This window comes from Piliocolobus tephrosceles, chromosome 1, assembly GCF_002776525.5.
Source record: "Piliocolobus tephrosceles isolate RC106 chromosome 1, ASM277652v3, whole genome shotgun sequence".
NCBI lineage: Eukaryota > Metazoa > Chordata > Mammalia > Primates > Cercopithecidae > Piliocolobus > Piliocolobus tephrosceles.
In genome coordinates, this window is record NC_045434.1 from 30,502,483 (window position 1) to 30,515,669 (window position 13,187).

The 13,187-nt window shown below is 42.5% G+C and overlaps 1 protein-coding gene, 1 long non-coding RNA gene and 10 other non-coding genes across 13 annotated transcripts in view; 1 reads left to right on the top strand and 11 right to left on the bottom strand.

The window, feature by feature from the left end:
- The window catches only part of DARS2 (aspartyl-tRNA synthetase 2, mitochondrial), a 34,958-nt gene extending 32,981 nt beyond the window's left edge, over nt 1-1,977 (top strand). The window contains exons 16-17 of the mRNA XM_023207185.2: nt 97-172; nt 941-1,977. Coding sequence (XP_023062953.1) covers nt 97-172; nt 941-1,128 — 264 coding nt within the window. The 3' untranslated portion in view covers nt 1,129-1,977. The remainder of the gene's footprint in view (nt 1-96; nt 173-940) is intronic.
- A 6,470-nt stretch (nt 1,978-8,447) lies between these two features.
- LOC111539356 lies at nt 8,448-12,999 on the bottom strand. Of its 2 annotated transcripts, none has more exons than XR_002730646.1 (12): nt 12,937-12,999; nt 12,000-12,052; nt 11,771-11,806; nt 11,540-11,579; nt 11,193-11,222; nt 10,866-10,903; nt 10,336-10,362; nt 10,093-10,146; nt 9,222-9,251; nt 9,032-9,054; nt 8,805-8,852; nt 8,448-8,624 (listed from the first exon to the last, which is right to left on the bottom strand). It is a non-coding gene; the product is annotated as an uncharacterized LOC111539356 (long non-coding RNA). The 2 variants fall into 2 exon arrangements; XR_002730647.1 differs by having other exon boundaries at nt 8,448-8,628.
- LOC111539392 lies at nt 8,694-8,770 on the bottom strand. Its single transcript, XR_002730665.1, has one exon. It is a non-coding gene; the product is annotated as a small nucleolar RNA SNORD81 (small nucleolar RNA).
- Nucleotides 8,917-8,993, bottom strand: LOC111539396. The gene has a single exon (XR_002730668.1). It is a non-coding gene; the product is annotated as a small nucleolar RNA SNORD47 (small nucleolar RNA).
- LOC111539401 lies at nt 9,374-9,455 on the bottom strand. The gene has a single exon (XR_002730671.1). It is a non-coding gene; the product is annotated as a small nucleolar RNA snR60/Z15/Z230/Z193/J17 (small nucleolar RNA).
- On the bottom strand, nt 10,215-10,297 carry LOC111539393. Its single transcript, XR_002730666.1, has one exon. It is a non-coding gene; the product is annotated as a small nucleolar RNA SNORD79 (small nucleolar RNA).
- On the bottom strand, nt 10,719-10,784 carry LOC111539404. The gene has a single exon (XR_002730674.1). It is a non-coding gene; the product is annotated as a small nucleolar RNA SNORD78 (small nucleolar RNA).
- On the bottom strand, nt 10,979-11,039 carry LOC111539399. The gene has a single exon (XR_002730670.1). It is a non-coding gene; the product is annotated as a small nucleolar RNA SNORD44 (small nucleolar RNA).
- Nucleotides 11,317-11,384, bottom strand: LOC111539403. The gene has a single exon (XR_002730673.1). It is a non-coding gene; the product is annotated as a small nucleolar RNA SNORD77 (small nucleolar RNA).
- Nucleotides 11,647-11,728, bottom strand: LOC111539391. Its single transcript, XR_002730664.1, has one exon. It is a non-coding gene; the product is annotated as a small nucleolar RNA SNORD24 (small nucleolar RNA).
- LOC111539406 lies at nt 11,888-11,947 on the bottom strand. Its single transcript, XR_002730676.1, has one exon. It is a non-coding gene; the product is annotated as a small nucleolar RNA SNORD75 (small nucleolar RNA).
- LOC111539398 lies at nt 12,645-12,724 on the bottom strand. The gene has a single exon (XR_002730669.1). It is a non-coding gene; the product is annotated as a small nucleolar RNA SNORD74 (small nucleolar RNA).
- Nucleotides 13,000-13,187: the final 188 nt, after the last annotated feature.

Consider the following 13,187-nt stretch of genomic DNA (forward strand, 5'->3'; position numbering starts at 1 on the left):
ACTCAACTTTGTTTCCCCTTTATCATCTAAGCCTAGATGGTGACACTTAGTGGGCCTTCAAAATATATTTACACTGAATTATCTTCTGACTTTCAGGAGGATGTGAAAATACTCTCCCATCTGCTCCAGGCTTTAGATTACGGGGCACCCCCTCATGGAGGAATTGCCTTAGGTAAACAACTTTTCCTTTTATAAGCTAAACTGAATTCCATTGCACTGTCTCAAATTCAGGTTCTCAGTTTGTGTTGGTAGAGGTGGAGGGATGAGTCCAAGAGTTCTATGAGAATGTAAGTTTCTGTTGAAATTTCAGTAATATATTTTTTAAATATATCTTAACAGTTATAAAGATATAATTTAACTGATAATTTGCATTTGAAAGATCATTAATAGCTTAAAACTGCAGATCTTAAGTCAATATTGTTCAAATCCCATGGCCTCACAGATGCACTCATTGGAGTCTGGAAAGCACTGCTCCATAATGTTCAGCTTGTATGAAAACAGGAATATGCCAGTGTCCTTCTGATTGCCACGGTTACTCACTTTGCTTGTTTTCTCAAAGCAAGAAAGAGTAAGAAATTCTAGAAAGCTCACCTAGATTGTAGGCCCCAATAATAGGGACTTCCTTCTGTGTTTATGGAGTTCCCTGCCAAGCACCAAATATATTGTTGAATCTGTTTTAGGGCCCTTAGTAAGCCTTTGCTAGGAACGCTAATCGCTGTGACAATCCAAGTAGCATGTGAACATTAGTCCTGAATACTCTTCCAGAATGAGATAGAAAAGAACCTCTCAAACAAAAGGTCTCTAAAAAGGTAGGGAACTATGGTTGACTAGTTTGTTAAATATTCTTATTTAAAAGTTCTCTACAACTTTTACAGAAAACTAAGTTATTTCCAACATTAGATTACATTTCTCATCTGTTATCTTTGTATTTTACTTACAGGGTTAGACAGACTGATATGCCTTGTCACTGGATCTCCAAGCATCAGAGATGTCATAGCCTTCCCAAAGTCCTTTCGGGGACATGACCTCATGAGCAATGCCCCAGATTCTATCCCTCCTGAGGAACTGAAGCCCTATCATATCCGAGTCTCCTGGCCAACAGACTCCAAAGCAGAAAGAGCTCATTGAGTCATGCATACCATCCAAAAAGTTGAGCTTTTAGGTTTTGTATACCATGCAGGAGGTTGAGCTTTTAGGTTTTGTCCTCTTTGCTTCCCCAAGGCTAAAATCAGATCTAGAGTTCTGCCACAGGTCTGACAATCAAGTCTTTAGATGGAAGGAATCCAGGCAACATTCTTCGCCACAATGAAGAAACAGAAGATACCCAATTTTGACTCGACCTCATGCATCATTTGGATTTTTTTTGGTTAGGACTTTTTTTTGAAGTTCCTTTTTACTTAGGTGTGAAAGATGGTTCTTTGTTGGAATAATATAGTGGTTTAGTGTTTTCAAGTCATGTTTTTCATACCCAGATAGATTATTCACTTACGACAGAGGTAATCAGATCATGTGTGAAATGTGGGAAAATGCTTGCCCCTGTAAACTAGTGAGTTGATAGAGAGTTTGCTTCATCATCCTCATCAAGAGAATCATATAAATTAAGCTTTATAATGACATTTCAACCATCAACATAATGTATGAGGAGTAGCATAATATTTTATAATAATGCAGAAAACATCACTGAGAGTCACAAATTTTTTTTCAGCCTGAGCAAGTTACGTAAACCTCTCTTAGCCTCCTTTCCTGCTAATGTGTAAAATACATACTTGCCCTGGCTACCTCACAGGGCTTTTATTGCTGGAATCAGAGGAGATAACATATATGGAAGATAAAGTGAATAAAAGTACTCTGAAAAACTATAAAGCATTCCAGAAACGTGAGATGATCTTATACATCCATAAATAGGTAGATATAGCTCTATATATTTAGTTTCAGATTAAACAAAATTGACATCAATAGTAAAAGTCATTTTACTTATCAATTTTCTGTTTACATTTTTAGTTTTAAAGATATTATTGGCCGGGAGTGGTGGCTCACACCTGTAATCCCAGCACTTTGGGAGACCGAGGTGGGTGGATCACTTGAGGTCAGGAGTTCAACACCAGCCTGGCCAACATAGTGAAACCCTGTGTCTACTAAAAACACAAAAATTAGCTGGGCATGGTGGCGCATGTCTGTAATCCCAGCTACTCAGGAGGCTGAGGTGTGAGGTTTGTTTGAACCTGGGAGATGGAGGTTGCAGTGAGCCAAGATGGTGCCATTGCACTTCAGCCTGGGTAACAGAGCAAGACTCCATCTCAAAAAAAAAAGATAACAAAAGTATTATTAATCACTGAACACTATTTTCTCTCCATTATAAGTAATTGAAAATTCTAATCCACCTTAGATTAACCTCAAATGTGCAAAAGTGAACACCAAAACTCAATGTGATTTTAAGTTCTAATCATACACATAAAAGTTTTAATAATAATTACAAAATGAGGCTGGGTGCAGTGGCTCACAAGGTCAAGAGATCGAGACTATCGTGGCCAACATGGTGAAACCCATCTCTACTAAAAATACAAAAATTAGCCAAGCATGGTGGCGCATGCCTATAGTCCCAGCTACTCGGGAGGCTGAGGCAGGAGACTCATTTGAACCCAGGAGGCAGAGGTTGCAGTAAGCCGAGGTCACGCCACTCACTGCACTCCAGGCTGGCGACAGAACAAGACTCCATTTCAAAAAAATATATAAAATGAGAACAAGGTCTTGATCAGTGATTTTGAAATTGTTTTCTTCTACTCAGTCTTCACTTCTGCCTTGAAATTCTTTTGATTTGTAACTTTTTTCTTTTTTTTTTTTTTGAGATGGAGTCTCACTCTGTTGCCCAGGTTAGGGTGCAGTGGCGCCATCTTGGCTCACTGCAACCCCCGCCTCCCGGGTTCAAGTGATTCTCCTGCCTCAGCCTATTTAATTAATTAATTATTGATTTAATGATTTTAAAAAGTTTAATTCATTTTAAAATAACCCATTACATGTTAACACAAATAGCAAGTTTTTTATTTTGAGACAGAGTCTCACTCTGTTCACCAGGCTGGAGTGCGGTGGTGCGATCTTGGCTCACTTCAACCTCCACCTCCCAGGTTCAGGCAGTTTTCCTGCCTCAGCCTCCTGAATAGTTGGGACCACAGGTGGCCGCCACCACGCCTGGCTAATTTTTGTATTTTTAGTAGAGATGGGGTTTTGCCATGTTGGCCAGGCTGGTCTCAAGCTCCTGGCCTCAGGTGATCTGCCTGCCTCAGCCTCCCAAAGTGCTGGGATTACAAAGGCGTGAGCCACCATACTCAGCCATGTTTTTGTTTTAAAAATAAGTATTTTCAAAAAAAAAAAAGAGTAACATTGTTTTGTATTTCTGCAAATATTTTTTATTTCTGGCTTAATAGAAGACACTAGATTCTGATATCGGCTTCTGTATCCCATCTGTTGTTATATGCTGTTTTGGTTGAAGTATATGAAGAAAATCTCGCCCCATTCAAATATAGAGTTGGAAAAGGGAGTATTTTAATAGCTTTCTCTGATAATTATGGATATTCTCTTTGATACCACACCAAAATATGACAAGTAGTAGAGTTCCTTAAAGGTTAGTTGCAGTGTGGATTCTGAAATCATATTGATGAGCTTTTCTAAAGTCCATTGGTGTACCTTATATTTAAATAGAACTTTTACCTATGTGTGATATTTGTAACACCAGTCCAGTCATTGATCATTTGGAAAATATTGTTTCACTGAGTTATGCAAATCTTCCAAATGTTGACACATTTTGATATACAATGTCTAAAATAAAATACCATTAATTAATATTACCACCAATCTCATTACAAAAGTCTTTTAAGTCTGAGGAAGCTATAAGGGCACAGAGGTGTATACAAGCCTTCCAAAATTTTAAGTTTCATTTGGAAGCTTGAGTTTTATCACTGGCAACAAATACCATCAGTTTTTTCCAAGCTTACTTGTTCTTTTTTGAGCAAATCTCTGCCAAAATTACTCCTAAAATATGAGTTATTTGTCAGATTTGTTTCAACTAAAAATGTTCTGTGAAAAAAGCAGCTAGTTCAGCTTGTATCTCAAACAATTGTAACTACTTTTTCTAGGGGAAAAAATATCTAGAAATCCATACTTTGTGGCAGACGTGCTTCATGCATACTTCCCATTTTGTCACACAGCATATCAAAATAACGTGTACTCAAGGTCAAGATTTACTAACAACTAAAATTCCAAAACTGCTAAATAACAGAATGCTGAATAAGGTAATCCAATTTTTTCATATTTTATTTTATTTGAGACAACATCTCACCCTGTCACCCAGGCTGAAGTCCAGTGGTGTGAACACAGCTCACTGCAGCCTCAACTTCCTGGGCTCAAGCGATTGTCCCACCTGTCTCATGAGTGGCTGGGACTACAGGCATGCACCATCATGCCTGGCTCACTTTTTCTTTCTTTTTTTTTTTTTTAATTGTAGAGACAGGGTCTCATTATGTTGCCCAGGCCGGTCTTGAACTCCTGGACTCAAGCAATCCCCCCCGGCTTGGTTTCCCAAAGCACTGGGATTACAGGCGTGAGCCACTACATACAACTTAAATCTTTTAATATGCCCGTCAAAGTTTTCTGATTCAGAAAATCGTACTTATATATAAAAGGGAGAACAAGAGGCTGGATGTGGTGGCTCACGCCTGTAATCCCAGCACTTTGGGAGGCTAGGTGGGCAGATCACAAGGTCAGGAGTTCAAGACCAGCCTGGCCAACATGGTGAAATCCCCTCTCTACTAAAAATACAAAAATAACCAGGCATGGTGGCGCACACCTGTAATCCCCAGCTACTCGGGAGGCTGAGGCAGGAGAATCGCTTGAACCTGGGTGGCAGAGGTTGCAGTGAGCTAAGATTGTGCCACTACATTCCAGCCTGGGCAACAAGAGCAAAACTCTGTCTCCAAAAAAAAAAAGGGGGGAACAAAAATAGAACTTGGCTGGATGCAATGGCTCCTACCTGTAACCCCAGCACTTTGGGATGGTGGGGTGGTTGGATCACTTAAGGCCAGGAGTTCAATACAAGCCTAGCTGATGTGGTGAAACCCCATCTCTACTAAAAAAAAAAAAAAAAAAAAAAAAAAAAAAGCTAGGTGTGGTGGCACACACCTGTCATCCCAGCTACTCAGGTAGCTGAGGCACAGGAATCACTTGAGCCGAGGAGGCCCAGGCTGGAGTGAGGTGGCACAATCTTGGTTCACTACAACCTCCACCTCCAGGGTTCAGAGTAGCTGGGACTACAGACCCACACAACCACACCTGGCTAATTTTCGTTTTTTTCCAGTAGAGACCGGGTTTTGCCATGTTGGCCAGGCTGGTATCAAAGCCTGAGCCATCACACCTGGTGAAAAGATACTTTGAAATGTAATATCGTTTTTCACTTCTAAATCAAGGTGTTTTACCAATTTCAGTCTTTGGTACCTCCCCAAAAACTGATCTACCACATTTGCAATTTCATTTTTTTTTTTCAACATTAAGGAATAAACTTGAAGCGCTTACATTCTTGTGGGAGAAATAAGAAAAAAACACAGATGATGGTGGTCGCATGAAAGGGTAACCATTTGCAGTAGGTGGTGCTATTTTTTTTTTTTTTTTTTTTTTTGAGACAGTCTTGCTCCGTCATCTAGGCTGGAGCAGTGGCATGATCTCAGCTCACTGCAACTTCCACCTCCCAGGTTCAAGCGATTCTCCTGCCTCAGCCTCCCAAGTAGCTGGGATCACAGGTGCACACCACCACACCTGGCTAATTTTTGTATTTTTAGTAGAGATGGGGCTTTCACCATGTTGGTCAGGCTGGTCTCAAACTCCTGACCATGTGATCCACCCACCTCGGCCTCCCAAAGTGCTGGGATTACAGGCATAAACCACCACGCCCAGGCTTTTTCTTGAGACGGAGTCTCACCCTGTCACCCAGGCTGGAGTGCAGTGACACAATCTCGGGTCACTGCAACCTCAGCCTCCTAATAGCTGGGATTACAGGAGGCCACCACTATACCCGGCTAGATTTTTGTAATTTTTTTTAGTAGAGATGGAGTTTCACCATGTTGGCCAGGTTGGTCCTGAAATCCTGACCCCAGGTGATCCGCCCACCTCAGCACCCGGCCAGGTGTTTAGTTTTTTACAACCTGTGTGAAACATTTGGGTGGGCCCCAGGAAATGAAAGAATGTTTATTTGGGGAAGGAGGAGGCCTTTTTTCTGAGACAAAATTTGTATGTATTCCCCATCTACAAAAATTATGCGTTTAGTGCATAAGCTGACATTTCAATGAGATTGTGAAACGACCACAATGGGGAGAGTCCTGAAGAAAACATCAAATATAAAAAGCCTGAAGAGGCCAGGCACACTGGCTCAAGCCTGCAATCCCAGCACTTTGGGAGGACGGGGTTTCATCTCTACTAAAAATACCAAAATGAACCTGTTGCGATGGCAGAGGCTGAGGAGAATCACTTGAACCCAGGAGGTGGAGGTTGCAGTGAGCAGTGGTTGAGATCACGCCATTGCACTCCAGCCTGGACAACAGGGATTCAGTCTCAAAAAGAAATTCAGAGGGTAAGTGGAAACAAGTTTTTTTTTTTAATCATTAATGGGACTAAAGCGCTTTAGCCCAGAAACTCAGATTTGTAAAACCATTACTGCTGACATCATTATAACCACAGCTGTACTGACACTCAAAAATCCACCCACCTTGGAATTTTGGCCCCTTGGTCCTACATTTCCCTGGGGCAGATTGCTTTAAAGTAACCAGTTGTGCCCCTTACACCCACTTTTGGCATCCCTAAACACTTGCTTGCCAAAAACCTATCACCATGGCTATGGATTGTAGATTTTCCCAATTCCATTAATTCCTATCACTAGTTGGGCATTTCTATAGCTTATTTTCCCAGCCTCAGACTCACCATGACTTTCTCAAAAGTAGCTCCCATCAATACTTTAAGCTCAAAACCAATTAGCACAGAGGCCTATGAAACCTGACAATTTGCTCATATGGGGAATTAGGAAATACTGCACTTTAACGCATAAAACACCTCGTAAAATACCCATATGGGCCGGGCGCGGTGGCTCAAGCCTGTAATCCCAGCACTTTGGGAGGCCGAGACGGGCGGATCACAAGGTCAGGAGATCGAGACCATCCTGGCTAATACGGTGAAACCCCGTCTCTAATAGAAAATACAAAAAACTAGCCAGGCGACGAGGCAGGCGCCTGTAGTCCCAGCTACTCGAGAGGCTGAGACAGGAGAATGGCGTGAACCCGGGAGGTGGAGCTTGCAGTGAGCTGAGATCCGGCCACTGCACTCCAGCCTGGGCGGCAGAGCAAGACTCCGTCTCAAAAAAAAAAATACCCATATGAAGGGGTGGCCTGCCCCTCCACACCCATGGGCGTTTCTCATCAGGTGGAACAAGACTTGAGAAGAGAGGCACAGAGACAAAGTATAAAGAAAAGTGGGCCTAGGGGACCAGTGCTCAGCATATGGAGGACCCGCGGGAACCCCTCATTATTTATCCATCATCTTTACCATCTCAGAGAGCAGGAAGTGGCAGGACAATAGGGTCATAGTAGGGAGATCAGCAAGAAGACATATGAATAAAGATCTGTGTCATGAGTAAGTTTAAGGAAAAGTGCTGTGCTTTGATGTGCATATATACAAACATCTCCATAAACATTTTCAGTGCATAAAGAGCTCACTGCTGCTAGCACGTCCCACCTCCAGCCCTAAGGCGGTTTTCTCCTATCTCAGTAAATATAAGAGAATTGGGTTTTACATTCCATTGCCCAGGGACGGGGAGGAGACAGAGGCCTGCCTTCCTTTCACTAATCCTCCTCAGCACAGGCACAGACCCTTTATGGGTGTCGGGCTGTGGGATGATCAGCTCTTTCCCTTCCTACGAGGCCATATTTCAGACCATCACATGCGGAGAAACCTTGGACAATACCTAGCTTTCCTAGGTAGAGGTCCCTGCGGCCTTCTGCAGTTTGCGTCCCTGAGTACTTGAGATTAAGAGTATGGTGATGACTGTAGCAAGCATACCACCTTCACGCACTTGTTTCACAAAGCACATCCTGCACAGCGCCAAATCCATTAAACCTTGAGTTGACACAGCAAGTCTCCGCAAGGACAGGGTTGGGGGTAGGGTTACAGATTAACAGCATCTCAAGGCAGAAGAATTTTTCTTAGAACAAAACTAAATGGAGTCTCTTATGTCTACTTCTTTCTACATAGACACAGTAACAGTCTGATCTCTTTTCCCCACACCCATAAAATTTTAACTGGCTGCAGTGTTAAATGCCATGGAGTTATAATAGCCTTTGAATGTGATTTATGCTTACAACGAATGAACAGATTAAAAGCACTGTGCTTTTTAAAGTAAATACTATACACTCCAAAAGGATTGCAAAAATTTATTAAAATTGGAGACACTGTTTTAATCCTCTTGTGCCATGAGACTCCAACAGGCTGTCTACAAAGACCATTGGGAGGCTGAGGATCACTTGAGCCCAGAAGTCTGACGCAGTAGTAAGCCTTAAAGGGCCACTGCACTCCAGCGTGGGTGAGGCAAGACCCTGTCTCAAAAAATAAGACAGACTTTTAGCCACATTTCCAGACTTCAATTAAAATGCTACATGGGAATGCAGAATATCAGATCTTTTATTGTCATCAGGTAATCAGTGAGAGAGTTCAAGCTGGACTGAGATCATCATGTATTCTGCAATTATGACAGTCCCGATATTTCCAATCCTCACCTTTCAAGCGGCAAGCTGCATGCTTGCTTGCTGTGGTCATTAAAAACCCTGAAAGCAAAGACAACGTATTAATCATGGCAAAAAACAAACGTGTGATGCTTGTTAGTAGAGTAACCTCAGAATCAAAATGGAACGGTTTTATAGTGATATCATTATATTTCATTTGGCAGAATCATTACATCATTGGTTACGTTGAAAATTATCACATGTACCAAAAGCTGACTCACCTAGTTTAGGATAACAGGTCTGCCTGTTTGAAGATGAAAAATAATCCCATTTAAAATTTGCCCTACTCAATTTCCTTTTCAGTCACATTTCAACTTTCAAACAGCTAATCACTCCCATCTACAGGTTAAGGTGTATATGCCACTAAAACCGTTTGCCACCTTAAAAATTTCCTTAAAAGTTTAAACTAACCTGCATTTCTTCAAGCATGAAGTCTGAGTCCTGAAATTAAGGGACAATACACAGTAAGACAACTTGCATACAATTAAGGGTAACCCAAAATCTCCAAACACTGTAGAATGACTATATTCCCCTTTTCAGGGCATAAACTAGAATGTTACAGCCAGATACATCAGATAGGAGCGAAAGACTTAATATTGCTCATCAGCGTTAGTCTGCTGAACTATGTTATCATCATTGTATCGGCTTTACAACACCAGACTTGAGGTGGGACCCAGTGGCGCAAGCCTGTAATCCCAGCACTTTGGGAGGTCAATGCACACAGATCACTTGAGGTCAAGAGTTGGAGACCAGCCTGAACAACACGGCAGTACAAAATTAGCCAGGCGTGGTGGCACATGGCTGAATCCCAGCTACTCAGGAGGCTGAGGCAGGAGAATCCCTAGAACCCGGGAGGCAGAGGTTGCAGTGAGCTGATAGTGCCACTGCACTCCATTCCGGGCAAGAGCTAGACTCTGGCCTCAATTAAAAAAACAAACAGGCCGGGCATGGTGGCTCAAGCCTGTAATCCCAGCACTTTGGGAGGCCGAGACGGGCGGATCACGAGGTCAGGAGATCGAGACCATCCTGGCTAACACGGTGAAACCCCGTCTCTACTAAAAATACAAAAAAAACTAGCTGGGCGAGGTGGCGGGCGCCTGTAGTCTCAGCTACTTGGGAGGCTGAGGCAGGAGAATGGCGTAAACCCGGGAGGTGGAGCTTGCAGTGAGCTGAGATCCGGCCACTGCACTCCAATCCGGGCGACATAGCAAGACTCCGCCTAAAAACAAACAAACAAACAAACAAACAAACAAACAAACAAACAAACTTGGGCCTGCTATACCTTTGCTTCTTTAAAACTTGCTCCACACAGTGTAGTCAAGTCGACTCTCCATACCTGCAGAAATTTAATCTCCTTTACCAATAGGTAGTAGTAATAGGTGGATTTCTAAAAGATTTCCCAACTACTGTTTCAGTTTAAGATTAATCTCCATTTTCTTTCAGAGAGATTCCCATCTGCTTTAATTTTAAAATCATCACTAACAGTAGCTCACTCAATAAACATGTTAACATCAATAAAACATACCTTTAAAAGGTCTCCAAACATCGGCACCTGAAAATGTTTCACACCATTTCCTACATTGAATATCATTTACTTTTCAAAGTAAACAATATTCAAATATTTACTTTCAAATATCTTATCTAATGCTTTTAAATAACTGCTTTAATACAGTACTTTCATACTGCCTACTTTTCAGAATTTTCTAACAAAACGACTCTGTAACAGCCATCAATTAGTAAGACCACATTTCAGAAACAAGCTAGAGATATGACAGGAACTATCTTCATGTCCTCACCCAAGCAAGCCATCCACGGATAAAAACGTTACCAGGAGGTGGAATACAAATAAGGCCTTCTATTAAAATGCTAAACATCATTAAACTCTTTTCAAAGTTGTCTGTCACAGGGTTCTTCAGTGTTACCTTTTGTCTACACGCTCATTTCAGGTCAGACATTTGATCAACATCATTACACAAACCCCGTTCCATCAGCCAAGCCTTAAACCATTAGCTCAGCAGTAAGCGTATCACTATCAGCATTTTCATTAATACTTACCAGAAACATAAAGCTGGTCCAGACAAGTTGGACTCCACCTAGAAATTAAGAGTGGTCTTAGAATAGCCACAGATGAGTTTCCCCCCGCCCTGCCAAAACTAACAAATGCCTTTAATCAGTTAGAGCTAATTAAGACCTTCATGTTCAGTCAGTATTTGCTTATCATCATCCAGGCTGCATTTACAATCTTTCTTATTAATCATAACAGGACAAGAACCCGCCATTTATTTAATGCATTTAGCACTGGTAGGAGGTAACTCTAAGAAGTCATTTGTGCCATAGGCAGTTTGCCCAGTTACCTGTTTACTTGGATATAATTTTACTTACCATTTCAACTTCTAGTTTTCTGTCTAATGCCTGTAATTTTAATAAAAAATTGTCAGTAAAGAATATTTTAATGGTAGATTGGTGGTACCCTGCTTAACTATTAACAGCAAACCGCAACCACCCCAGATACATCAGACATGTGGTACATTTCTTCATGATTCAATCTGCTGAACTATGCAACCATCATAGTATCTGTTGTCATATTTTCCTCAGTATTAAATTTAGTATCAATATGAGAGCACAACTCTCATTTGAAAAGTGGGGAAACACTAATATATATAAAATCATTCATTTGGCTATTTTCTAATCCCTCAAAAAGTGAGAAGTACAATATAGAGGTTTCTCACCTGTATGCCAATGGCTTGAGTTAGGCTTGCTCTTTAGGACCTGGGAAGAAACAACTTCATGTGAACTTAGGTGTATTCTCTCTGTTCCCCCAAATCACCATTTTGGGTGCCTCAGTTAAGATAATGGTGGTTAAGCTCCTCATCATTCTAGCAGTCAAGAGTAGCAAATAAACTGTCATCATTGTGGCACATCCAGTGACTTTAAAATTTTTGAGGGAATTTTCAACTTACTTCAGTAGCTATTGTCATCCCTCCTTTGGGACACAACTAGAAAACAAAAAGATGCAACAGAACAGTGAGAATGAACCTCACTGCAGTCACGCTAAATATCAATGCTGTTAATATCAAAGCCTCAGAATAGAATTTCAGAAATCCCTTCTGTCCACTACTCTTAAAGCATCACAGGCTAAGACCACCTCTTAGATTTCATTCTTCCCACGGTACTTTCCCCGATTCTTACCTGTCCATAAGGTGCTATCGAGAGCCACATCGTATCTGCACCCAACACCATACCTAGAGAGATCAGGTACAGATTTTAATTCATTGTTACACGGTTCTTTATGTCGTGTTTTTAAATCAATGATGCAGGTAACATACCATTACCGGGCGACAGATAAAAAATACACTTAATGTTACAAAGGAGCACTGCACCCGCAGTTGAGAACCAGTAACGGCCAGGCGCAGTGGCTCACGCCTAGTAATTCCAACACTTTAGGAGACCACGGCTGGTGGATCACTTCAGGTCAGGAGTTCAAGACCAGTCTGGTCAACATGATGAGACCTACTAAAAATATAAAAGCCTAGCCTGGGGGCGCGCGCCTGTAGTCCCAGTTACTTGGGAGGCTGAGGCAGAACTAGGACGCGGAGGTTGCCATGAACCGAGATGGCGCCACTGCATTCCCGCCTGGGTGACAGAATGAGCCTCGGTCTCAAAAAAAAAAAAAAAAAGGAAAAAGAAATACTAATGGAAATATTGGTGGCACCGCGGAATGCGGGCACTTAGAGAAGCACGTGGACTACCACCGCCAGCTTTTCCTGAGAGCGGGCGGCTGATGGAGGCTCGGGTCACGGCCCTTAACAATCGCTTACTCGGGTGACTCGGCATGTGCCACCATCAGAGCGGTTGGCATTCATCATCACTCTCAGATGTCCCTACCAACACAGGCTTCATCACAGGCAAGGCACGAGAGCCGAGGCTTCTCCGCAGTTCTACCCGAACAACATAGTCGCAGCTTAGGTCACGGAAGCACCAAACGTGCAATCCCCCACCATCCTCAACTTGTACGCCCTGCAAAGGCGCGCGACTGGCTTAGAAGTCCCAGTCAGTTCAGGGTGACCTTAGCTGACAAAGGCTAGAGGGCCCCAAAACCCGCAACATTCGCAAAGACAAAACATACCTCAACAGCGTCGGCTCCTACCTCGAAAAGACAATATGGAGCCTGGGCTCCTGCTTATAAAAGTTCTTGTGAGGACGTCACGACGCACGCTCCCGGCGGCGTCCGCTTCGGCTCCTCCCCCTAACCCCCCTCAATCTTTCCCTCCTCCAGCACCACCTTCTTCCCGCCTCCTAAGCCCGCCCCTTTTCCCCGCCCTTCCTCGCCATTTTGGGCGGAGACATGACCGCCCACGTGATGCCGTGCTCCAGTCC